The sequence below is a fragment of the Zalophus californianus genome, chromosome 1, assembly GCF_009762305.2.
Source record: "Zalophus californianus isolate mZalCal1 chromosome 1, mZalCal1.pri.v2, whole genome shotgun sequence".
NCBI lineage: Eukaryota > Metazoa > Chordata > Mammalia > Carnivora > Otariidae > Zalophus > Zalophus californianus.
The window spans coordinates 3,305,640-3,330,140 of NC_045595.1; the positions used below are offsets into that span (position 1 = coordinate 3,305,640).

A 24,501-nucleotide genomic window follows, 5' to 3' on the forward strand; every position below is an offset into this window, starting at 1 on the left:
GATCGAGTCCCGCATCGGGCTCCTTGCTCAGCAGGGAGTCTGCTTCTCCCTCTCCCTCTCCCTCTCCCCCTGCTTGTTCTCTCTCTGTCTCTCTCGCAAATGAATAAATAAAATCTTTAAAAAAAAAATCTGCAGTTTAACTCAGCCAGGATTCAGGCCGGCTCATTCCCATTTTACAGATGAGCAAATTGAGGGATCCGATTCAAACCCCGCTCTGCCAGACTCCAGGCCCCTCCCTGGCTTTCACCGTCATGCCTGGAATGACCACCACCGTGGGCATGACCATTCTTCCAGGGGGCCTTCCCCCAAACACCCAGCGGTCCCCCCAAATCTGACTCTGGCTCCCAGCATGCCCAGCACTGTGTCAGCAGGTGGCCCAAGGTTCTGAGTTGGAAGAACACAGGCTCCTAAGCCTTCAGCTCCACCCAGCCTGCCCAGGCCTGCCCTGGGTGTCTATCCCCCTGGGTTGTCACGGGCCAGCATGACAAATTATTTGGAGACCTGAAGCAATCCAGTTTAATTTAAACCTTCCCCAGGACACAAGCTCTGGCAGGAATCCACCGGTAAAATGACACTCCGGGCAACGGTCAGTGTTTTATTTCCAGTGAAGTCTTGGATAGGGGGAGGGGGAGGAGGAGCTGCAGGCCGTCAGATCCCAACTGCGATCCGTTTGGAAGCTCATGTCCTGCACCCCAGGCCCTGGGTCAAGGCCTCTTCTTTCCTTCTCCTTCCTCTGGGAAGGCCTAGGAAGTCAACCTGGGAGATGCTCAGAACACAGTGAATTATTCTAGTATTCCAATTCCATTCCACAGTTATTTATTAACCCTTCGGGTCCGACCGCAAACTGAATGATGCTGGCTATGAGGGAACCCAGCCCCAGGCCCTGCATTCGGAGAGCCCCCCGAAGTGGGGGAGGCAGAACCAGATAGAGACAACCCTAGTGTAGCCAGGGCTGGGCCAGCGGGAGGCCGAGCAGGCTGAGGGAGCTTGGAGACCAAGAGATCTGGAAAACAGGGGAAGACATTCTCTTTTTTTTTAAGTAGGCTCCGTGCCTAATGTGGGGCTTGAACTCACGACCCTGAGATTAAGAGTTGCGTGCACTACTGACTGAGCCAGCCAAGTGCCCCCAGGGAAAGGCATTCTTGGAAGAGGGTACAAGGAGGCTGGAGAGCCCAACGTGAATTTTGGGAAGCCTGGGCCAAGCGGATCCTGGCAGCTCTGGAAAGCCGTAGGTGAATTATTTGCTAAGTACCGTGCTGTGTGCTGCCGGGCCTGTCTCCCCACCCTAGCCCCAGGCCTCAGTGGGACTCGGCTACTTCCAGGAGCGTCTGGCCCTTTGAGGCTTCGGGCCCAGCGCAGCGTGTGGCATTCTGGGAGAACATCTTGTCTTTGTTGGCCACGAGCCACCCATAGAGGTCATCCAGGTTCTGATCACAGATCCAGGGGTTCCCAGAGATGTCAAAGCCATCCTTCATGTCCCGGGTGGGCTGCCCCAAGGATGTCCAGAGCCCCTTGGGCACGCTGGTGAGCAAATTGTTGGAAAGATCGAGCATGTCCAGCTGCTGCAGCCCTCGGAAGGCACCAGCTGCCACGGTGGCCAGCCTGTTGTCGTTCAGGAAAAGGTAGCGCAGGTCTGGCTGGGGTGCCAAGAGCCCCTCTCCAAGCACCCGCAATCTGTTGCCCTCCAGATGCAGCCTTTCCAACTGCAGGGGGCCCCTCAGAAGATCAGAGGGCAAAGTCTTCAACTGGTTATTGCTGAGGTCAAGGATGCGCAGGGAGGTGAAGTTGGCCAACAGCCCAGGGGGCAGTGTCTGGAGGTGGTTCCCGGATAGGTCCAGATGCCCCAGGGCTTTGAGCCCCTGCAGCCACGAGGGCTCCAGAATTTCCAGCCGGTTCTCCTTCAGCACCAGGGTGTGGAGAGCGGCCGAGACCCGGAAGAGGCCTGGGGGCAGCTGGGTCAGGGCATTGCGGGTTAGGTCGAGCACCTTCAGCAGAGGCACCGGCAGCAGGAACTTGGGCGAGAGGCTCTCCAGCTGGTTGGTGGAGAGGTGCAGCTCCTGGAGGTTAGAGGCGCCCTGGAGGGTGTCGGCCCGCAGCTGGGTGAGGTTGAAGAACTCCACCACCAGGTAGACGGTGTCGGCTGGGAAGCGGTGAGGGAGTTTGGCAGGTGGGTGGCAGGAGACGGAGCTGCCGTTGCTCGACTGGAACACCAAGCAGGTGTCACGGTTTGGTGTGACATCCTGGGCTGAGGCCACAGATAGCAGTAGCACGAACAGTGTTCTACAAAGATGGGAGCTCAGGCCTCCTGGGCTGCAGGCAATGACAGAAAACACACCTCGCTTGGTGAAAGCGTCCCCAGACTCTGCCAACTATTTCCTGTCTCCGTTTCCAGCACCCTTGACCATGCCAGCTCATGGCTCCCCCGGACTCGTGCAGTCATCCCCGGCTCCTCTCCTGGCTTCCACCCTCACCTTCCCACAGCTCCCCGAAGTAGCTGCTGTTACAGAGCAGTCTAACTCTCTGAAAACTGAGTTTCTCAGTCTGATCCATAAATGCGACCCTTCTTCATGGCCAGCCCAGCCCCAATGGACTGTTAATTATTTACAGTCAAATTTGCTAATTTCTTTCTGGTTTCTTCTGTTCTAGCTTGTTTTCTGGGTCATTTCTTATCTCCCTGGCTACACATTTTGAAGGCAGGGCCAGTGAACTCCTACTTATCCTGCAAAGCCCCAGCCCCAATGCTCCCTTTCCCATGAAGCTCTCTCTGACTTCCCCAAGGTTTCCCCTCTGGCCTCCTCCTCTTTCCGTCCAAACAAGGTTACATTTCTTTCTCTGATGGAGCCGCAGCTCCATCTCGCTCCAAAGTGCTCGGGTGCAATCCAGGGCTCCAAAAGGAACTCTGAACGTGGAAACTGCATCCTGCTTTGTGCAGATCTCGGACAGGCATTTGGCCTTGGGATGGGGTGGTATACATTTGGCACCATACTCCTTGGAGGGCTGGGGCTTCTGCTCCTCCTGGTCCCTCCAGCAGGCCTCTGATGGGGTGTTGGTCGGGAGGTGTTGGTGAGACTCCAACTCTCTGCCTGGGTCGGGGAGCACCTGGGACTTCTATAGTGAGTGTGTGTATGAGAGCATGTCTGTCTGTAGTTACAGCCTGTCGGTCTATTCCAGCCTGCAGATCTACATCTAGCCCTTTGACTTCAATGCATCAAACAGAAATGTCTAGTATCCAGTTCTGCCTACCATGGGTGGGGTGGGGACTTACCTCTGGTTTCGCTCTGGGCTCCAAGAGGACATGATGGTCTCTCTCTTTTCCATCTGTGTTCCCTTGGCCTGGTGATGTAGCCTTATAACCTGCCTGGACTGGGGTCAGGGCCACCCACCCTAGGGAAGTCCTCACCCACATCCTGTTCCCGTTAATGGCTGGACCTGAGCCAGGCAGGGGAAAGGGAGTGGTCAGAATTGCAAAATTGCTTCCTGGCAGGGGGAGGGCAGGAGGGGGGTTGCCTGCCCCCTTCTCCGCCTGCTTCTACCCAGTTTTTTATTCCCCTGATTCCTGCTTTTGAGGGGTGGGCACCCAAGAATCTCTGGGGCCGAATCCCCGCTTCCCCCAATCCGGGGATCAAGGGTCTGGTTTGCAAGGCACCATTCCTGGGGGATAGGGACAGCTCTTTAAGCCAAGAGATACTCTTTGCAATAAATTTGAGCAACCAGGAAGCTCAATGAAGATAACAAAAAGCACTTGTCTTGAATTCATGATGTATTGTTGGCCTTTTTTAAAAGACGAAATAATTTCTAGAACCTAGATTTCAAAAGTAAGCGATGCCAAAAGTCTCCATGGTCTTTGAACAATGGCCTGGGAGGAACAAAACTTGGCCCTGGCTCCCAGCTCTGCTAGGAATGGCTTTATTTTATGATCTTGGGCAAGTGGCTTAACTTTTCTTGGCCTCAGTTTCCATATTCATGAAGTTGAACTCAGTCTCCAAGGGCCCCTTCTGCTCTTTGTTTCTTCATCTGAAGCTAATGTGCTGTTTGTTTTGGATCTTTCTCATTCCCTAATAAATGCATTTGGAGGCTACAAATTTCCCTTTAGGAACTGCTTTGGCTGCATCTCACAGGTTTGGCTACTCAGAGCTTTCATTTTTGTTGCATTCTAAAAATTCAGGTGTGATGTGTTATCTTTACCTGCACCCAGGACTTCCATCACGCCTGGCCATGGCCTCTTCTCCCCGGCCCAATCTCTGAAGAGTTTTGTCTCTATCAAGCTTTGAGAATGAATATGAGTACTGTCTTGTGGACACATAGGTTCAGAGACACACATGCAGGCTGACCATGACAGGCATAAAGAAAGACAGATGGATATCCTCGTGAATACACAGGTAGATACAACACAGAGACAGGTGAAAATACATGGAACCACACAGAGACACAGACAAAGCAGGACATGTTGACAGAATAACAGATCCATAGAGTTAGACACACAAAACAGACACCTACAAAACAGTCAAAGGACCTGAAGAGACAGTTTTCCGAAGAAGACATCTAGATGGCCAAGAGGTACATGAAAGGTGCTCAACATCACTCATCATCAGGAAAATGCAAATCAAAACCCCAATGAGATATTACCTCACACTTGTCAGAATAACTAGAATCAAAAAGATAAGAAATAACAAAGTTGGTGAGGATGTGGAGAGAAAGGAACCCTTCTTCACTGTTGGTGTGAAAGTAAATTGGTGCAGCCGCTGTGGAAAACAGTATGGAGGTCCCTCAAGAAATTAAAAATAGGGAATATATGATCCAGCAATCCCCCTTCTGGGTATTTATCCAAAGAAAACAAAACAGTAACTAGAAAAGACACATGTATTCCTTTGTTCCTTGCAGTATTATTCACAATAGCCAAGACATGGAAACATCCTAAGTGTTATTGACAGATGGATAGATAAAGATGCAATAGAAAGAAAGAAAGAAAGAAAGAAAGAAAGAAAGAAAGAAAGAAAGAAAGAAAGAAAGAAAGAAAGAAAGAAAGAAAGAGAAAGAAAGAAAGAAAGAAAGAAAGAAAGAAAGAAAGAAAGAAAGAAAGAAAGAAAGAAAGAAAGAAAGAAAGAAAGAAAGAAAGAAAGAAAGAAAGAAAGAAAGAAAGAAAAGAAAGGAAGGAAGGAAGGAAGGAAGGAAGGAAGGAAGAAAGAAAAAGAAAGAAAGGGGCGCCTGGGTGGCTCAGTAGGTTAAGCATCTGCCTTCATCTGCCTTTGGCTCAGGTCATGATACTGTAGTCCCAAGATCAAGCCCCGCATCAGGCTCCCTGCTCAGTACGGAGCCTGCTTCTCCCTCTGCCCCTCACCCTGCCCATGCTCTCTCTCTTGCTCGCTCACTCTCTCACTCTTTCTCTCTCTCAAATAAATAAAATCTTAGAAAGAAAGAATGTGATATACACACACCCTGGAATATTATTCAAAGGTAAAAAAAGAAGAAAATGCTGCCATTTGCAACAATGTTATTGAATCTTGAGGGTATTACCTAAGTGAAGTAAGTCAGGCAGAGAAAGACACTGTATACTCTCACTTATATATGGGATTTTAAAAACCCAAAACCCAGAGCAGGATGGTGGCTGCCAGGGGCTAGGGGGTGCAGGAAATGGGGAGATGTTGGTCTAAGGGTACAAATGTGCAGTTCTAAGATGAGTACATCCAGGAGGTGTAGTGTACAACATGGTGACTATAGTTACCCTTACCATACACGGTAATGTTATATACTTGAAAACTGCTAAGAGAGTAGCTCTTAAATGTTCTCATCGCTTACACAGAGAACTACAGGAGGTAATGGATTTGTTGTGGTAATCCTAGTGCCGTATCTGCACCCATCAAATCACTGAGTTGCGCACCTGAAACTTACACAATGCTGCGCACGGACACACACAGGTTCAGCACAGTGCTTTGTGTTTCTTTGTTTACTATACTAACAATCTCCCCCGGGACAAGGGGGCGCTGGATCTGTTTTGTCCACTGCTCAGTCCCTAGAGCCCAGCACACAGCAGGTGCCCCATGGACATGGGCGGGAAGGAGGGAGTGTGAACGGCGAAGGAGGCATAATGCTAAAGAGATCTCTTAAAGTGAAATCAGATCCCGCCCTCTGCTTAAAATCCTCGGAAAGTTCCCTGTCCCACTTAAAATAAAATCCATAACGCTGGGAGGGGGGTAGGATGGGGAGTTAATGTTTAATGTGGACAGAGTTTTACTTTGGAAAGATGCAAATTTCTGGGGATGGATGGTGGGGGTGGGCGCCCGACAGCGTGAGCGTGCTTCATGCCATTGACCTGTGCGCTTAAAAACGGTTCCAGGGCGCCTGGGTGGCTCAGTCGGTTGAGCGACTGCCTTCGGCTCAGGTCACGATCCTGGAGTCCCGGGATCGAGTCCCGCATCGGGCTCCCTGCTCGGCGGGGAGTCTGCTTCTCCTCTGACCCTCCCCCCTCTCATGTGCTCTCTCTCTCTCTCTCTCAAATAAATAAATAAAATCTTAAAAAAAAAAAAAAAAACGGTTCCAATGGTGCGTTCGAATTTATGTGGATTTGTGTGGATCTTACCACAACAAAAACTTTTACAGTCCGCACCTGTGAGGCTGTTCCTGCCTGAAGCCCCTGTCCTCCTCCCCCTCCTCACCTGCACCTGCTCCTGCCCGGCCCTCCTCGTGTTGCTGGGCGCCGCTGTGGCCACCTTTCCCCTTCTCCAAGCCGGTCCCCACCGAGGGCCTTGCAGTGGCTGTTCCTTCTGCCTGCGCACCTCCCCACAGCTGCTTTCTCACAGGTCACCTCTCAGCTCAAGTGTCACCTCCCCTACAGGCCCTCCTCGACCACCCCCTCCCCCACCCTACACAGTCAGCCCTGACCTAGCACATTATCTGGCCTTTTCTTGACGGCGCGTATCACTACTTCAAAGCCCCTCCTAATTTGTGGGTGGCGGGCCGGTCTCCCCCACTAGGCTGTGAACTCCATCAGGACAGGGATTCGTCCCCGACACTGCCTGGCATGTAGCAGGTGCACAATAAATATTTGCTCAAGGATGAATCAGAAAACTGGCCCCATCCAGATGAAGACGCCCGCCATTTCCACACCTAGTACCCCCAAATTCTGCTTGTCGCCATGAGTCTCACAGGGGGCGGGCGGGGAGTACTCCCAACTGCCCCGGGCAAGTGTGGTCCAAGTCCCACCGGTAGGAGACAGAGCAGACCCAGAGCCTTGGGGGCCGGTGGTTGTAAACAGTTTTATTGATGGGGAGGGGGTTGGGGGAGGCAAACTCCAGAGAGGGTCCAGGACTCAGCTGGCCACTCAGCTGGCATGCATGGTCAGCTGGAGGTCAAGGGAGAGGTCACAAGGGGACGGGTGGCATGGGACCCTCGGACCACCCTGGGGCCGTATTTACAGTGGGGCCCGCCCGCCTTCCCCGCCCCCCAGACCACCAAGCCCTTTAGACAGCTGCTGCCAATATGACTTCTGGGCAGGCCCTCCCGGCCCCCCTGCCCGAAACCCCTTCTCGTCTCCCCCTCAAACTCCTAGCCGGCACCTTGGAGGCCCCCGGGCCTTCTGGAAGCCCCGGCGCCGGCTCAGCCAACGCCCAGGCCGCTGGGGCCACCGCCTTGCACACAGACAGGTACACTGCACGCGTGGCCTGCCGCGACACACACACGCCGGCAGCAGCCCTCGTGGGCACACACACACACACCTCCCTCCCCTTCCTGGCCCCTTGCACACACGAACACGGCATGCACACACACACACACACCCACACACGCCAGGAGCCTGGGTTGAGGAGGGGCCTGGAAAGGGGGGGGCGGGGAGGTTGGGTCTGCGGATGCGGCCCCTCCCCTGTCCCGCCGCCTCCAAGCCCCGCGGCTGACACCCCGAGAACGGAGTTGTGCAATTGGATAGAAATCTGCAAAAGAAACGCCAATTGGAAAACATACCCAAATCCACGCGCAGAAGGTCAACCTCAAATCCATAGCACATTCCTCCCGCCCCCCCACCCCCAAACCGCCTCAGTGTCCCGCGGCCCCGGGCGGGGCGGGGCGGGGGGGGGCGCCGAGCTCGTTGTGCTTCCGTGTGGCCGGGGGGGGGGGCTCCCCCCCCACCGCGGGTGGGGAGGGGGTCTTGAGCACCCACTGGAGCTGGGCCGGCTCTCTCGCTCCTGGTTCCCGTGGCTGGCACCGCCGAGGCGTCGGGCCCCGGCCTAGGGCACGGGGGGCGCAGTCCTGTCCGTGCCCCCGTAGGAGAGGAGGTGGGCCAAGTCCGTGCCGGGCCGCACGTGGCGGCCGCGGTGGCGGTCACCCGGCCGGCCCTCGCCGCTGTTGAACGTGTGCGTGCGGCGCAGGGCGGCGGCCGGCGGGCCGTGCGGGCCGGGCCTCCGCAGGCTGCCCGTGGGCGGCGGGCTCCAGGGCCGCGGGAAGCCGTCGCCGGCGGGGCTGGGTCCAAGGGGCCCGTGGGCGCCGACACGACGCGCCGGCGGTCGGGGCTGGCGTGCGGGGGTGAGCGGGAAGTCGCCGTGCGAGGCGCGGCCGGGCCGGGCGTAGAGGCGCGCGTCGGGGGCCGGCTCGCCCGGGGCGGGGGGCGCGGGCGGCGGCTCGGGGGCGCGGGCCGGCGCCAGCAGCAGCAGGGAGGAGGAGGCGGAGGCCGAGAGCAGCGGGTGGCCGTGCTCCCAGGCGCGCGCGCCCAGGCCGTGGGGGTGCGGCGCGGGCAGGCGCTTCTGCGGCAGCGGCGTCTGCTCGGGCGTGGGCAGCAGCCCCGAGTCCAGGTCGTGGGGGCCGCCCTGCAGCAGCGTGGCCTTGGCCCAGCCGTTCTGCATCAGGGGGGCCAGCAGGGCCTCGGGGGGGCCCCCGGCGCCGCCGCCGCCCACCACGCCGCCGCCGCCGCCGCCGCCGCCGCCGCCGCGGCCCCCGGGACCGGCCGCCCGGCGCTCGCCCAGCCGGCTCACGCTCAGCACGGCCTCGCCGCCGCCGTGGGCCAGGATGGCCTCCTTGTCCTTGCGGCGCGCCAGCTCGCGCCGCTCGCGGAGGCCCACGTACCAGCCCACGCTGAAGCCGGACACCACGGCGCCCACCACGAAGGCCGCCACCGACGACGTCACCAGCAGGTTCACCGACACCAGCCCGGCGCGCTCCTCTGCCAGGCTGGCCCGCAGGAGTCCTGGCCGGGAGCGCGGGCCGCGTGAGAGAGGCCGCGGGGGACGGCCCGGTCCCCGCCTCCCGCCGCCTCGGCCCCTCTGGCTGTCCAGCGGTCCTCTCCAAAGTCGGCCTGTCTGCTCCGTGGTGTCTCTGTGCCCCTTTCAGAGCCTCTGTCTGCCTGTCTCTCGGCGTCTGTCTGTCTGCTGGGGTCTGTGTGTCCTCTCCCAAGTCTGTCTGTCGGCTTCGTGGCCTGTCTCTTGGCCTCTCTCTGTCCCTCCCCTGCCACCCCTCCTGGAAGTGGGACCCCTGCCCCTCCAATGCCCTGACCCAGGCCACCCCCCTCCCCCAGCCCCCCCATCTGGGCCTGGGCAACAAAGGGCACTAGGAGAACCTTGGTGGTCCCCAGCCCCCCTGCCCGCCCGCCCGCACTCCGCTTACCTGTACAGTCCCCTAAGCCTGAGGTGCTGGCCCCGGACACGTCCTGCTCAAAGGTGCCTCTACCGGGGTAAGAAAGGCAGTCAGCAGAAACCTCTCCCACAGCCTGCCTGGTCGTCAGGTGGGTGAGACACCCTCCCCTAGGCCCTCTCCCCCAGTACCTGGCGCCGGGGCTGAGGAAGATGCAGGAACCATCAGGGGCCCACCCGCAGTAGGGGTCCTGACTGCCGATACAGTTCCTAGAGCAGACAGGTGACCCAGCGGGTCCATCAACCACAGTCCCCTACAAGGTACTTCTGACTGCCAGTTCCAGGAGTCCTTGTGACAAATCTTTGCGCTAGGGGCTACTTATTCCCCCACTTTCTAGATAAGGCGCAGGACAGTTCACTTTTGCCCAAGTGGGAGCCCAGGCGTCATTATTGCCATGATGGCGGGCTCAGGGAAGGATTTCTCCGTGTTGAGGGCTCACGCTGAGCCTAGGGGCGTACCAGAACTTTACATCTGATCTTGCCACCCATTTTAAAGGCAGAGAGACAGCTGTCTCCCTGGTCCCCAGCTTTTGCTCCTGCCGCTCTTAAAGATGTCAGTCAGATCTCATACAGCCCTCTGCCCACAGCCCTCCAGGGCTCCCACCCCTGAAAGCCCAAGCCTCCCCCTGGCCCACAGGACCCTGCCCCTGCACAACTGCCCCACTCCCCTTGCTGTCCTCCCCTCTTCCTTCTCTCCTGCTCGCTCACTCTGCTCCAGCCAATCGGGCCTCCTTGCTGTTCTTCCAACATAAAAGGCCCACTCCTGCCCCAGGGCCTTTGCACGAGCTGTGTCCTCTGCCTGGCTCATTGACTCATCGCTCAATGAGTCAGGGCGCTGTTGGGCCCTGGACTTGAACTCGGCTCTCCCGGCTTCCCATGCTCATTTCCCCTTGCCTCCCCCTCACCTCCGCAGCCTGCACCAGGGGGCACTCACTTCATGCACCCTGAGTACTGCTGGCAGCGGGCCACGGGCACGCGGACCACACAGCGGGGGAAGGCTGCCAGCAGGCCACCTGAGGCTGTGTCCAGCTCCAGGCTCAAGAGCCGCCGCCCTGCCTCGCCACTGCCCGACCGTCCACACCTGCAGGTGAGCAGATTGGCAAGACTCGAGGGCGAGCCCCATCTCCCCGCCCACCGGTCCCACCTCCCGACCTCTGCCCACTCCACCTGTCTGGTCGGTAGGTTTCAAACTCCTCCAGGAAGACACTGGGCCCAGTGGTGCCCGAGGTGCTGGCGTTGGGCCAGATGAGGAACTTGAGGACGGTGCCCACCTCGGAGCCCAGGAAGACAACAGTGTGGTTGCCCCAGGGGCCAGCGCCCACGTCCACAGCCACTCGCGTCAGCTGGTGCCTGGCGCCAGGGTGGGCAGGGGTTAGACTGGTCCCATAGCCCCTGCGGTGCCCTGGGCATGTGTAGAGACACCACCCATGCCAGGCGGGTGCACATCACAGAGAGACAGACCTCCAAGGTGGGCCCCAGGCTGGGCCTGTCTCCCCCTTCACCTCTCTCCCCGCCACCACCCCGTCCCCACCACGCGGCCCTAGGTCGCTGCATACTCAGCTGTCTGGAGGGCCTGGCTGCAGCAGGACTGCTCTCCCCCTTGCCCTCATGCCCACAGGTGGCCCCCTTCTTCCTCCCCACCCACCACCCTGGCCTGGGCTCTCGTCACCACCCACTGCCCCACCGGACCCCAGCCATGCATGGGGACTGACCGCATTAGAGTCCGCACGATCCAGGGTGCGTGGCCCAGAGAGGGCACCGCTTCGTCCATCAGGGGGTGGGTTTTGACAAAGTTGAGGATCTCATCGGGGAAGGCGCTGGAGGCGTTGTACTGCATGCCAGGAGCTGCACAGCACCCGGGTCTAGGTGGGGAGGAAGTGGTGGTCAGGGTGGCCTCGCACATCCCTACAGAGGGGCTCTCATTTGCCAGGGGACCTGCTGCCCTGCCCAAAGGGCCTCAGTCTTCTGCATCTGTGTAATGGGTACAGCTGAACTCAGCCCCACAAAATCCACCTGGAAACTACATTAAAAACTAATGATGTAATGTATGGCGATTAACATAACAATAAAAAATTAAAAAAAAAAATCCACCCAGAAGTCCCAGCCCTTCGTCCTAGGGTCAGGACACCCCACCTGGGTACCTGGTTTGGGATCAAGGGGGCTCTCACCGGGGCCGTGGCACCTGATCCTCCGGCACGGGTGTCCAGATGGACTCAGGGGACTTCTGCTCACGGAAGCGGCCTTCAAACACAGCGGCCACCTGAGTCATGTCAAAGGCGCAGACAGCCGAGCCGGGGATGCTGGGGGAGTTAGGGGAGAGGCAGCGGTGAGCCTGGTGGAGGGCACTGCCTTGGACAAGCGTGCTGGAGAGCCTTTGTCCCGGTGAAGCTGTTAGATGTTCCGTCCCCTGGGCCAGAGATGCCACCCATCCGCTCCAGTCACTCTGCTTCCTCAGCAGGGCTCAGACTGGACCACAGGCTGGCTCCTCCATGGCCACCTGTGTCCCTCCGTGGCCACCCATCGTCACTTGCCTGGACGTCCAGTCTCCCAGATGTCACTCTTGCCCCCTTTCAACCCATTCCCTAGGGGGCTTTCCAAAAATGCACATCTGACCTTGTCTCTCTTCTGCTCCTCACTCTGCCATGGCTCCCTAGAGCTCTCAGGATACAGTCCAGGCTCCTCCCAGTGGCTCATCACCTCTCTGCCCTCATATCCTCGACTCTCCCCCTTGCCTCCTCCTCTCCAGCCACGGGGGCCTCCTCCTTATTATTTAAACATAGGGAACTCACTACAGCCTCAGGGCCTTTGCACATGCTATTCCTTCAACTTGGAATGCTCTTCCCTCTTCTGCCATCTCACACCCACTGGTGGCTCATTCCAATGTCCCCTCCTCCAGGAAGCCCTCTTTGACCCCCTCTTCTAAAGGCAGAAGATGAGGACACCCCCCATCTGGCCCCTTCTGACCAAAGGGCCATGGAGGGTCAGTAGCTGTGTTTGTCCCACCCCAGTCTGGGGCTCATGCCACTCGGGAGTCCAATCTGACCCAGCCCAGGACCCAGGGAATATATGATGAATGTGGGAGCTCCCTGCTCCTCTGCCCCCAGTGCCCCAGTTTGCTCCCCTCGGGGCCCTCTGACCTGTTGCTGGGGGTGGAGAAAACAGCCAGGACCACGGGCCGGCCCCCCAGGCTGACCACGCCCGTGACGGCCTGCAGCACGTTGAAGTAGAAGTGGGAGTCCCCAGGCACAGAGCAGTTGAGCCGCGCCTTCAGGAAGGATGTCCACTGCTTCTCCAGCACCCGAGGGGAACCCCCCAGGTCATTCTTGCACACCCGGGCCACGCGGGCCACCACCACCTGGTGCAACAGCAGATAAAATGGGGGCCTGAGCCCTGAGTCCGGGAAGGCTGCCCACAGGCTGCACTGGCCATCACCCAGGCCAGGAGGGAGGAGTCTGTCACTGGCTCACTGTGCGACCCCAGTTAGTCACCATACTCCTCTGCACCCCATTCCGCAGCAGACACATGGGGATGTCAGGGGTGGCTATCCCAGGCCAAATCTCACGTGCTTACGGATTGCTCACTATGTACCAGGCACGTAGTCCTCACCATCTCCTACACTCCTCCCAAACTCTACAACGGAGGGGACCGATATCCCCATTGTACAGATGGGGAAACTGAGGACCAGAGAAAGAGAAGTGACTGGCCCAATGTCACACTAGTAGTAAATGGGGAAGAATTCTCACTGTCCAGCTGCCTGGTGGAGTGAGGAACAGGATAGATGAGTAGGTGGAGGGGTGGCAGGATGAGTGGATAGACGGATGGATAGATGAACAAATTTGAAGGAGATAATGATGGATAGTTAGAAGAATAATGAAGGAGATGATGGATGGATGAATGGATGGATGGGAAGAAGGATGTGCGTATGGATGAATGGACAGATGGGAGATAAATGGGTGGGTGGGTGCATGGATGGGTGGGTGCATGGATGGATGGGTAAGTGGATAAATGGGTGGTTGCGTGGAGGAGGAATAGATGGATGGGCAGATGAAGAAGAACATAAGGACATATCAATGGATGAGTAGATCCATGAGTCGAAGGATGAGTTGATGCATGAGTCGATGGATGGGCGGATGCATGCGTAGATGGATGGGCGGATGCACGCGTAGATGGATGGGCGGATGCACGCGTAGATGGATGAGCGGATGCATGGGTAGATGGATGGGCGGATGCATGGGTAGATGGATGGGCGGATGCATGAGTCGATGGATGGGCGGATGCATGCGTAGATGGATGAGCGGATGCATGGGTAGATGGATGGGCGGATGCATGGGTAGATGGATGGGCGGATGCATGGGTAGATGGATGGGCGGATGCATGGGTAGATGGATGGGCGGATGCATGCGTAGATGGATGGGCGGATGCATGCGTAGATGGATGGGCGGATGCATGCGTAGATGGGCGGATGCATGGGTAGATGGATGGGCGGATGCATGCGTAGATGGATGGGCGGATGCATGGGTAGATGGATGGGCGGATGCATGGGTAGATGGATGGGCGGATGCATGGGTAGGTGGATGAGCGGATCCATGGGTAAATGGATGAGCAGATGTATGGATAGACAGAACATTGACTGGCATGGATAAATAAGTTATGGGGGGGTAGACAATTGGATATACCAAAGGGTGGACAGATAGATGAAGAGATGAATGAACTAATGAAGAGGATAGATAAGTAGATTGTTAAGTATATGAATGAATGCACAGGTAGCTGGATAAATGGGTAAGTAAGGAAATGAGTGGGAGGTAAGGTAGATGAGCAGATGGATGGATAGATGGATGATGGTTGAGTGGATGGGTTGGCAGATAGGTAAATGGATAGATAGATACATGAGTTGATGGAATTATGGGTGGGCTGAAGAACACATAGATGGGTGAGTGAGAAGGTGGCTGAGTAGGAGGGTGAGTAGGCAGATGGATGGACAGCGGATGAAGGATGGATAAATGGTTGAGAGATGGGCGGGTGGACAGGTGAATAGCAACAACACCAGGACTGGAACCCAGAGGTGTTACCTGCCTTCAAACCCATGAACCTCACCCAGGGTTGTGGGCACCAAGGCCGCTCCATAAATGTCTTCCAGCCTCAGAGGCCTGGTCCTGGCTGGAGTGGAGGGTCTTGAGGATCAGAGGTGGAGGACGGAACCTCTTGCCCCAGGTGGAGATTCATGGATCCACCTCTACTCCCCACTTCCCACGATCAGAGCCTCTCAGCTCCATGCCCCACCACCAGTGCCTCTCAGGGGTAGGAGAGAGAGGACCTTACCTTCTCCAGGTAGTTAAACTCCATCGCGATCTCCCGGAAGAAGAAGTAGATGTGGCTGCCCCACTCCACCGCATGGACAAAGTAGGGCTCTGTAGGAGAGGAGGGGTCAGAACTCAGCCCCTAACATGAGAAATGGAGTTTCCGGGGCTGTGAACACATCAACTCAGGTGAATGCTTTTACAGTGAAGGGGGGACATTGGCCAATTACCCAGGCAAAATAAAATAGACTCAAAGATTTTTGGGGGGGTGTTGGGTGTCCGAATCCTAAAATCACTGTGTCTACCCTCCACAAACAGCAACATCTACTACTATTTTTGTCACCTTCTTCCCTCATGTGTTGAAGAGCTAAGTTCCCGCTATATCCCCCTTGTTCCATTTCAGGTTTCCAAACCACCCATTTCCAGCAAGTTCTACTTTAGATCCAACTGAAGTCTTTCCTCTAGCTTTGTCTTCAAAGAGGTCAGTAGGTTCCAAAGATGAGATGGGAGTCCCTCTCTGTCTCCTCTGGGACTCTTATTCTGGTGGGGGGATTTGATGAATGCCTGCCCCACCTTTGAACCACTTGGAGTCATGTTTCACGGTTCGCAGAGTGGGCCGGTCCCCCAGGCTGCGGTAGATGACAGCATCGATGGCTAGGAAGTCGGTAACTGTGGCGGTGAAGAGCATTCCTTCTGGATGGGCGTGATTTGAGGGGAAACGGGTGAGAAGTTACATCACAGAGGCCAGGGGCGGGGTGGGTCAAAACCTGATCTTCCAAGACTGAGCCCAGAGCCCAAGGAAGCTCCTGTCCCTAGACCGAGCCCTGACCCCACCTAAGCCTGAGCCCAGGCTGATCTCCAGCTCCTCCAGCTGAGCCCTGACCTTGGCTGAGTGCCGACCGTGCCTGAGATTCTCTGTTTCACAGCCACCTTCATAATAACCCGCCTCCAAGAGTGGAAAATGCCACACGGGTCAGGGTTGGGGCCCCAGCAGATGGTCAGAGCTGGGGGCACTCACCAGAGAAGAGAGCAACGTTGGCATGTTTGGGGTCGTACGGGCAACGGGCCATGCCGCTAATGTTGTCCCCGAGGGGCTGCAGTGTGTCCATCTGCAGGGGGGATGGGGCCTGAGTGACAGCGTTCCTGGCCACACCTGGCAGCCACCCCCCCCCCCCCGAGGAATCCTGCCTCCACCTTGGATGCTGTGTGGTTTGGTCAGCCACTTAAACTCTCTAGAGCTTAGTGTACTGTTCTGCGAGCCGGTCTAAGAGTCAATTCTAGTTAATCCTATAACTGGCTTGTAGCTTAAGTGAGCTATGGCTTCCCGGATCTCCTTTGGAAGCCTCCTCTGGAGCTCCTGGTGAGGGGCCGAGGAGGGCATATCCAGGAAGGCTTCCCGTAGGAGGTGACGTGATCTGGGGAAAGTGCCCGGCCAGCAGAGGGCAGGTGAGCCAAGACCAGGAGGTTGGACCTGGGGCTTCAGGGCCTGGAAGGGCGGAGACTCACGCTGTAGTTGGCACACACGGGGTTGAAGGCATTGGAACCGCACACGAAGAGCGTGGATTCGTCCCGAAGAAGCAGCACCTTTACAAAATTTCGACACTCGCCCTGGGGTGGGGCGGGAAGACAGAAGTCATGGTGGGCGTGGTCACGGGTGTGTGCCTAGTATCGAGGGCTGGAGGGGCTGCGGGGCGGGGCCGGAGGTGTGGGCGTGGCCAGGACAGGGACCACATCAGGGGCTGAAACGGGACTGGATCTTCCAAGTGACTGAGGAACCCGCCAAGGCGCAGAAATACTTTGCATCGGCGGCCACTGAAGGGATGGAGTTCCGGCAAGACCAAGGCTGGGGGCGTGGCCATGCCTAAGGACCACTTGGGGCCGTGGCCAGGCTCTCGGGGCGCAGCCATGGCAAAAGGAGGGTTCTAGCCGCGGATGGAGACAGAGGAACATTTGCCCCGAACTGGGCCGGGTTGGGGCGTGGCTGGAGGCGTGCCCAGGTCCCACTCACCTCCTGCTTGCCCTTCATCCGACACACGTTGATGTCACTGGGGTTGGAGGGCCAGGTCAGTTTCTGAGAGCAGAGTCAGCGGTAAGGGGAGCGGGATCCCTGCCGCCCAATTCTTGCTCCCCAGCCCGTGTCAGGGCCCCCTGGCAGGAGCCTCAAGTGCTGCCCCCACCCCTCCCACCTGGGCCCCCTCCTCACCCGCTGGTACTGCAGCTCCGTGGTCGTGGGGGGCTCCAGCTCCACCCGGTACAGGTTGTCCCTAGGGGAGAGGTGCAGCTAGTGAGGATGGGAGCCTCCAACCCCCCGCCTCCACTTTCCATTCTCCTGGCGGCAGAAGTGTGTCCCACACATAACGTGCAGGGGTGTGCCAGTGCCTCAGCCACTAGAAACTGCAACACTGAACATGCCCCCGCGTGCTCGTGAGTGCCATCACACGCTTCCTCCGGTCCTAAAGTGACCCACAGGTTCTAGCACACCCCATACGCCTTGACATGCCACTTCAAGCTTACACGCCCCACGGCCTTGGGGGCCTACTCCCAACATGATGAACTATCCAGTGCCCTTCATCAGGTGCCATCAGGTGCCCCTCCCACCACCTCTCAGTCTCCCCAGGCTCTTCCCCCCCGCCCCCACCGCAGAAACTGCCTTGGTCAAGGTGAAGCTTGACTTCCCTGTCCTCCTCCCCCTCGTGCAGTGTCTCACTGGCCCGGCCCCCCTCCTTCTCCTGGGAACTCCTCGGGGACCGGGCTCCCCTCCCACCTCTCCAGCCCCTCAGTCTCTCACCACTCCCCCGATGCCCAGGCTGGGTCCTTGGGCCTCTTCCCTCCCCAGCCGCTCCCTTCCCGGGCAGCCTTGTCTACTCTCCCCCCCTGTCTATGGCAGGATGACACCCACAGTCCTGTCTCCAGCCGGGCCCTCCCCTGAGCTCCAGACTCGGGGGTCCAGCGGATCCCGGAGGTCTCTTTGTGGGGGGCTCCCGGGCATCTCATACTCAGCTCGACCACACTGCACCCGACTGTCCCCACACCTGCTCCTGCCTTGTCATTCATCTTGGCTGAGGCCACTCTGTCCTTCCAGGGGCAAAGGCCACAACTTGGGAGGCACCCTCAACTTGCCACTTCTCCTCACCTCCCACATATCAGCCAATACTGTCAGCTCTGCCTTTAATGTCTACCAAGAATTTACCCACTTCTCATGCACTCCACGGCCACCACCCTAGTCCACCCTGAACCAGGGCAGTTGCCTTCGCCTTGGTTCCCCTGGCTCCAGCCCTCGGTCCGTCCTTCCCACAGCAATCAGAGGGCACCTATGAGCACCTGAGTCAGGACCCCCTCCTCTGCCCACAGCCTTCCAGGGCTCCCCCTTCACTGGGGTAAAAGCCCATGTCCTCCCTGTGGTCCCCAAGACCCCACACGACCTGCCCGGTCCCCTCCCTGCCTTCCCTTCCTCCCCGTCTCCCAGTCACCCATTCTGCTCCAGCCAATCGGGCCTCCTCAATGTTCTTCCAACACACCAGGCCGGATCCTGCCCCAGGACCTTTGCATAGATTGTGCTCTCTGCCTAGATTTTCTCCCTCTCCCCCGAGATGTCCCCATGGCTGGTTCCTCATCACTCAGGTCTCAACTCAAATGTCCGTTTTCCGAGAAGCCCTAGAGCCCCACATCAGCACCTTCTATAGAAACCCAGGGAATTCTGACCAAAGAACTGTCCCCACCTACAAACACACCATAGCAGACTCCAGACTGTAACCACAAGTGGAGTTCAGTCAGCACCCTTTATATAGTCCCACCCCAAAGATGCCAATTTGTACTCCAGCCAAACAATGTGGTCCATCGTGCAAACGTCCCCAAAATGCCACCACCAGCTCCCCACACCTCACCCTGCACTCTGCCCGACAATCCCTCATACCTGTCCCCGATGAACAGGGTCCTGTTGACCCGCAGGACTCGCTGGATGTTAAGGTCGTCAGCACCGTCTGTGGGGGTCAGGCGTCCTGGCCCGCTGCCCACGAACACGGGGTAGTGGTTCAGGTCTGGGGGAGGGGTGTGATCCAGGGCTGGGGTGAACCTGGTCTGGTGAGCCCTGAAGGAAGTGGGCAGCCGACCCAGTTGGGAAGCAAGACCCTCCCTCCGGACCCCTGCTCCCCCCGGGACCCCCACTCACAGTCCCTGGGGGCCACGCTAAGTGGCGGCGGCTCCTCGGGGAAGAGGCCGTTGGCTCCCCCCAGCAGCAGCAGTAGGAGCAGTGGGGCCGGGCGAGGAGGGGGCGCTCGCGGGGTCCGCATGGCGAGGTCGGGGCGACGAGAAGTGAGACCTGCGGGCGAGGGGCCTGGCGGTGAGCTGTGCGGCCTGCAGTTCCGACCTCCGCCGAGAGATGGCGCACGCGAGCCGCAGTGGCCTGGACCTTCAAGTACCCAAAAACCACTCCCCATGGGGTAATGATAAAACATAACACAAACCTCGGCAATAATAGTAACGCCAGCACTTATTTAATTATCAGAAAGACTTTCTAACCACAACGTAGTGAGAGCTCCGGAAATGGTTTTGAACCAAAAACTAATAATGACAATATTTAAATGACTTTGAAATGAAATCATATTAAATAATTAAAAAAACAAATAATCACGATAATGATAGACACAACACTTAACAACACGTACTTAAATAATTCAATCTCAAAACATATATTCAAGAAATCTTACAATTAAAACACAACAATCCTGGGGCGCCTGGGTGGTTCAGTCAGTTCAGCGACTGACTCTTGATTCCCGCTCAGGTCGTGATATCAGGGTCCTGAGATTGAGCCCCTCGTGGGCCTCCCGGCCCAGCGCGGAGTCTGCTTGTCCCTCTCCCTCCCCCCCCCCAACCGCTTGCTCGCTCGCTCTCAAATAAATTAATAAATATATCAAATCTTTAAAAAAATAAACCACAATCTTAAAATGAAAGTCTTAAAAAAAATTTTCAGTCTCTCAGAATTTTATAAACCACAATCTGGGAGTTGCCATACTTTAGAATCGTAGAATGTTCCAGCTGGCCGGGGACCTCAGAGGGGCCCCCGTGAGTCTGACTTCCTTCCCAAGTCCAGGCTTTCTGGCCTCTGCTGGAATACCTCTGTGACAGGCACCTCACTACCCCTCAAAGGAGCTTGCTTCCCGCTCCTGTTCAAGGTAATTTGGAGAACCTGCCGGGTTGTGCAGCATGGAGACTCCCTCCCGGTGATGATCGGTTGGTGGAAGTGTGAGCAGAACTCACCCTCTGGAACCCAGCCCTCCACATCCCTACCAGCAGGGGTGCAGTCTGGAGGTCCCGAGTAAGAAGCCTGCAGCCTCGTCCTTCCGGGAAGCCACAGGCAAGCCCTGTGCCTCAGTTTCCCCATCTGAGCAGCAGGGACATCACCACGCCCTGTCCTGGCCTCAGAGCTCCAAGATTCTGAAGCCCTGGAGGTGAAGGTGGTCGGGACCTTTGGCCCTGGAGTGCCTGCCTTCTGAGGACTCAGGGCCAAAAAACAGGAAGGCCTTGCGTGGACCAGCAGAGCTTCCTCTCCATGACCCTGGACTTCCAGTATTTGTGACTCAGCAGATGCCCGGATTCCACGTGTTCAGGGGACATGCCTCTGCTTCCTTAAGAGCTTCCTTCCCTGGCTCCTCCCTTGGTCTGCAGCCTCCCATGGCTCCCAGTGACTCCTATCTAGGTCCCAGCCACTGCATAGCAGTCAAGGCCCCCAGTGTGGCCTCCAGCCTGCGGCTGCCTACTCCACCCTCAGGCCACTGCCCTCCCCCACTCCAGCCTCCTCCCCCACAACACCTGCCTGGGTCATCCCGGCCTCTGAGGGGCTCTGTCCGTTTTTTTTTTTTTTTTTAATAAACATTTTTCTTTTTATATTGTGTTAAATATATATACCATAAATTTACTATCTTAACCATTTTTAAGTGCACAGTTCAGCGGCACGAAGCACACTCACCCTGTTGTGCAGCCACCCCCACCCTCCATCTCCAGAACTTTCCATCTCCCTACATGGCGACTCTGTCCCCACGAAGCATGGACTCCCCACCCCCTGCCCCAGCCCTGGCTCCCACCCTCTCCTCTCTGTCTCTGTGGACGGGACTCCTCTGGGGACCTCCTGGGAGTGGGGTCCTCCTGCGGGATGTGCCCTTCTGGGTCTGGCTCCTCTCACTGAGCGCAGTGTCCTCGGGGTCCCTCCGCGTCGTGGCAGGTGTCAGGGTCCCTTCCTTTCTAAGGCTGGAGCGTGTTCCCAAGCATGGATGGACCACACCGTGTTTATTCATTCACCTGCCGGACACTGAGGTTGTCTCCACCTCTTGGCTGTTGTGAATAAGGCTGCTATGAACTTGGGGTTGCAAACAACTCTTTGAGACCCTGCTTTTAATTCTTTTGGTCTAGACCTAGGATCACATGGTAATTCTATGTTTAACCTCTTCGGGGAACCGCCAGACCGTTTGCCATAGCGCTGCCCCCCGCCTCACATTCCCACCAGCAGCCCGTGAGCGTTCCCATTTCTCCACATCCTTGCTAACATGTGTTATTTCCTGGGTTTGCCATCCCAGAATGGGTGTGAGGTGATGCCCTGTGCATTCTGGCCCATGTTTTATCAGAACAATATTTAACGTAAGAACCTTCCAAACAAAGCTTCCATTCACTGGCCATGCAGGGCTCCAGAGTCAGGCTGCAAGGGTTCAAATCCCAGCTCGGCCATTTACATGCTGTGTCATCCTGGACAGGTTCTGCCTCTGGGCCTCGGTTTCCTCATCTGTAAAACGGGCATGAGAACAGGACTGATCTCATAGGCCTGTGGCGGGTATTAGTGCAGCACCTGGCATAGCACAGGTGCTCAGTAAATGCTAATTATTATGATTCCTGTTGTTGCTGTTGCCATAGTAAGTACCAGAAGTTGGGGCTGGCTGGTTTCCGGGAATTACTTCATAGAGCCCCCCACTGGCTCTAGCGGGAGTGATGTAACAGTTAGCCCATCCTGCAGATGTGAACACTGAGGGTCTGATTTGGGGGCTATGGTCCCACCAGAGAGGATGTGGCAGTTGGGTCTAACCCAGGGCTCTCTGGCTCCAGGATTTTGCTCCTAGGTATTGAGCATCCTAATGACCGTAACAAGATCAATAACCACCCAGCCCATTCCCTCAACCCTCAACCCAGACAGGCTATAGCAGTAACTTAATACCCAAGTGCATGGACAGGCAGACTGAGGCCCCAGGTCAGGATGGGACCTCATGGCTAACTTTTTCTCCTGGTTTTCCTAACCTTGTGATGCAGCAACTGGAGGCTGGGAAGGGGTTCATCTGCCCCCTCTGTCCATCTGCCGCCAGCCCCACAGATCCATCCAAGGGCCCCTGGGACCCACGCTGGGCTTTCTTTGCCCGAACCTGTTTCTCCTACCAGTTCCTCGACTTAAGAACAGCCCCGGCATCCCCTAGCCAAAGAATGGGGTGTTGACTTCCCTGTCCCCTCCCTGTCCCCCAAGTGCTCTGTAGCCCAGCCCCCACCTCCTCCTGCCTGGTCTCCTGGCCTCCAATCCTGCCCCTTCAGTATCCTCCTCAAGGTAGCAAAGGAATCTTTCTAGAACTCAAATCTCACCTGTTTTTCCCCTGCTCTAAACCAGAGTCTCTGCCCCTTGGCACTGTTGACATTCAGGGTGACTCTTCTCTCTGGGGGGCTGTCCTGGGGACTGTGGGTGTGTTGAGCAGCATCCCTGCCCCCCCCAACTTGATGCCAGGAGAAACCCCAGTGTGACAACCACAGATTTCCCCAGACATTTATCCAGTGTTCCTTGGGGGGCAAAACCAGCCCCAGCTGAGAACTTCTGCTCTGAACCCTTCTATGGCTCCCTAGTGTCCTCAAAATGAAGTCCCAACTCCTCCCCTCCATTCCATCTCCACCTCTGGACATCATCTGCACATGCTGTTCCCTCTGCCTGGCACACCTTCCTCCTGCTTCCAGTAACCTGGTGAACTTGTTCTTCTCAGACACCTCCTCCAGGAAGCCTTCCCAGATCAGCCTAGATGGGCTTCCTCCAGGCTCCCACGTGCCAGTGTGTCCCCCATTAGTGCCCTGATCCCCCTACCTTCTAACTGCCTGCCTGTCTGTCTTCCCCACTGGACTGTGAGCCTCCTGGGAGGGCAGGACAGGGTCTTGGCCACCACTGTGTCCCCAGCACCCAGCACAGGGCCATGCATACAGTGGAAGCTCAATAAATAATAAAGGTGGCAAACACCAAGCACTTACTATGTGCCAGGCGTTGTAAAAATCCACACAGCACACCCAAGAGGTGGGTGTTGTTAACATGCCCCTTATACAGATGGGGAAACTGAGGCGCAGGGCGGCAACGTCATGGACGAAATGGAGCTGAGGCTGATACCGCTCAGTCAACATTAGTTATTTTGACTCTAATGCAGAACTGAACCCCACATGCTTTTTGGGGGGAGTCCAGGCCACGATGGGGCCCACTCACTGCACCTGGCCTCAGTTTAGCCCCTGCCCTGGGGTTACTGGAAGCCTCAGCACCTCCCCCCCCAAGACCGTCTGCTTCTCTCTGTGAAACTCGCAGCGCCTCTGTCAGCAGCCACCTGGCACCCGCCCGTCCGGATGAAGCCCCACCCCCTGCCCGAGCACCTGGCCACCTGGAGCCACCACCAGGGCCAGATGGGGGGCGCTGCGTGGCCAGCCTGTGCACCCCACGGCGTGGGGGGGCATCCTTTCACCCACGTGTTTGCCTGCCCGTGGAAGGGGTTTGCCTCCTGCCTGCAGCCCTGGGGACACACAGGAGGAACCGTCATAAGGCCACAGAGCACCAGCCCCCCTCCAGGAGGCCTCACGCTGTGGCAGGGACTCTCTGCTGGAACCCCGACCATCACTCCAACTCTTGGCACACGGTCCCACTGTACAGATGAGAAGACTGAGGCAGAGGTAGAAATCCCTTAAAGCCACCGTACTTTACCTCTCAGGTCCTCAGGTGGCCCCTGGACCGGACCGTCTTCCCTGCACCTCAGTTACTGTAACTTTGACATAGGCTCCAGTTTCCTTCTGGAAAACTTCTCCCACCTGGCACTTCTTCAGGCCAAGGTGTCTGGGCTACCCTTGGCCATGGGACTTCAGTATAAATTTTAGGATCAGCTGGTAAGTTCCAAACGACAGATAAAACATAAAGCCTGTTGGGGTTTTCACCGGAACGGTGCTGAACGGATGGATCAAGCTGACCTCCTGACTGGCAGCTGGTGCTCCCCGCCCCCAGCTGGAGCTTGCTCTGGCACCCCGGCCTCAGCTGGCGGCTCAGGCCGCGCCTGGGAGTCCTCCCCCAGCTCCCCCCAGCTCCCCCCAACACCCGGCCCCCCCCAGCCTCATTCCCTCACCCTCACGCCCAATGCCAGCAAGTCATGTGGGCTCTGCATTCAAGTTTATCCAGAATTCTCACTCCTTTCCAGTCCGTTCCTGGTCAGCCCCCATTGTCTCTCGCCCAGACCCGCGCAGTCCCCTCCACCCTGGTCCCAGGCTGCAGCCCTCATCCCCTCCACCGTCCCTCCTCCCCGCAGCGGCCACCAGAGGGCGCCTGTGAGCCATCG

At 57.2% G+C, this 24,501-nt stretch overlaps 2 protein-coding genes across 2 annotated transcripts in view; both read right to left on the bottom strand.

Moving 5' to 3' along the window:
- Positions 1 to 119: 119 nt before the first annotated feature.
- Positions 120 to 3,400, bottom strand: LRG1 (leucine rich alpha-2-glycoprotein 1). Its single transcript, XM_027584838.2, has 2 exons — positions 3,266 to 3,400; positions 120 to 2,310 (listed from the first exon to the last, which is right to left on the bottom strand). Exons 1-2 carry the CDS (start codon positions 3,316 to 3,318, stop codon positions 1,299 to 1,301), a joined length of 1,065 nt encoding a protein of 354 aa, XP_027440639.1. The 5' UTR covers positions 3,319 to 3,400; the 3' UTR covers positions 120 to 1,298.
- Positions 3,401 to 7,237: 3,837 nt separating this feature from the next.
- Positions 7,238 to 24,501, bottom strand: part of SEMA6B (semaphorin 6B) — a 28,284-nt gene continuing 11,020 nt past the window's right edge. Inside the window, 18 exon segments of the mRNA XM_027587065.2 lie at positions 7,238 to 8,446; positions 8,449 to 8,509; positions 8,511 to 9,169; positions 9,586 to 9,644; positions 9,744 to 9,821; positions 10,546 to 10,692; positions 10,779 to 10,961; positions 11,324 to 11,473; positions 11,780 to 11,911; positions 12,749 to 12,966; positions 14,931 to 15,019; positions 15,482 to 15,601; positions 15,927 to 16,017; positions 16,415 to 16,516; positions 16,917 to 16,979; positions 17,112 to 17,172; positions 18,822 to 18,945; positions 19,077 to 19,226. Coding sequence (XP_027442866.2) covers positions 8,217 to 8,446; positions 8,449 to 8,509; positions 8,511 to 9,169; positions 9,586 to 9,644; positions 9,744 to 9,821; positions 10,546 to 10,692; positions 10,779 to 10,961; positions 11,324 to 11,473; positions 11,780 to 11,911; positions 12,749 to 12,966; positions 14,931 to 15,019; positions 15,482 to 15,601; positions 15,927 to 16,017; positions 16,415 to 16,516; positions 16,917 to 16,979; positions 17,112 to 17,172; positions 18,822 to 18,945; positions 19,077 to 19,197 — 2,688 coding nt within the window. The 5' untranslated portion in view covers positions 19,198 to 19,226 and the 3' untranslated portion in view covers positions 7,238 to 8,216.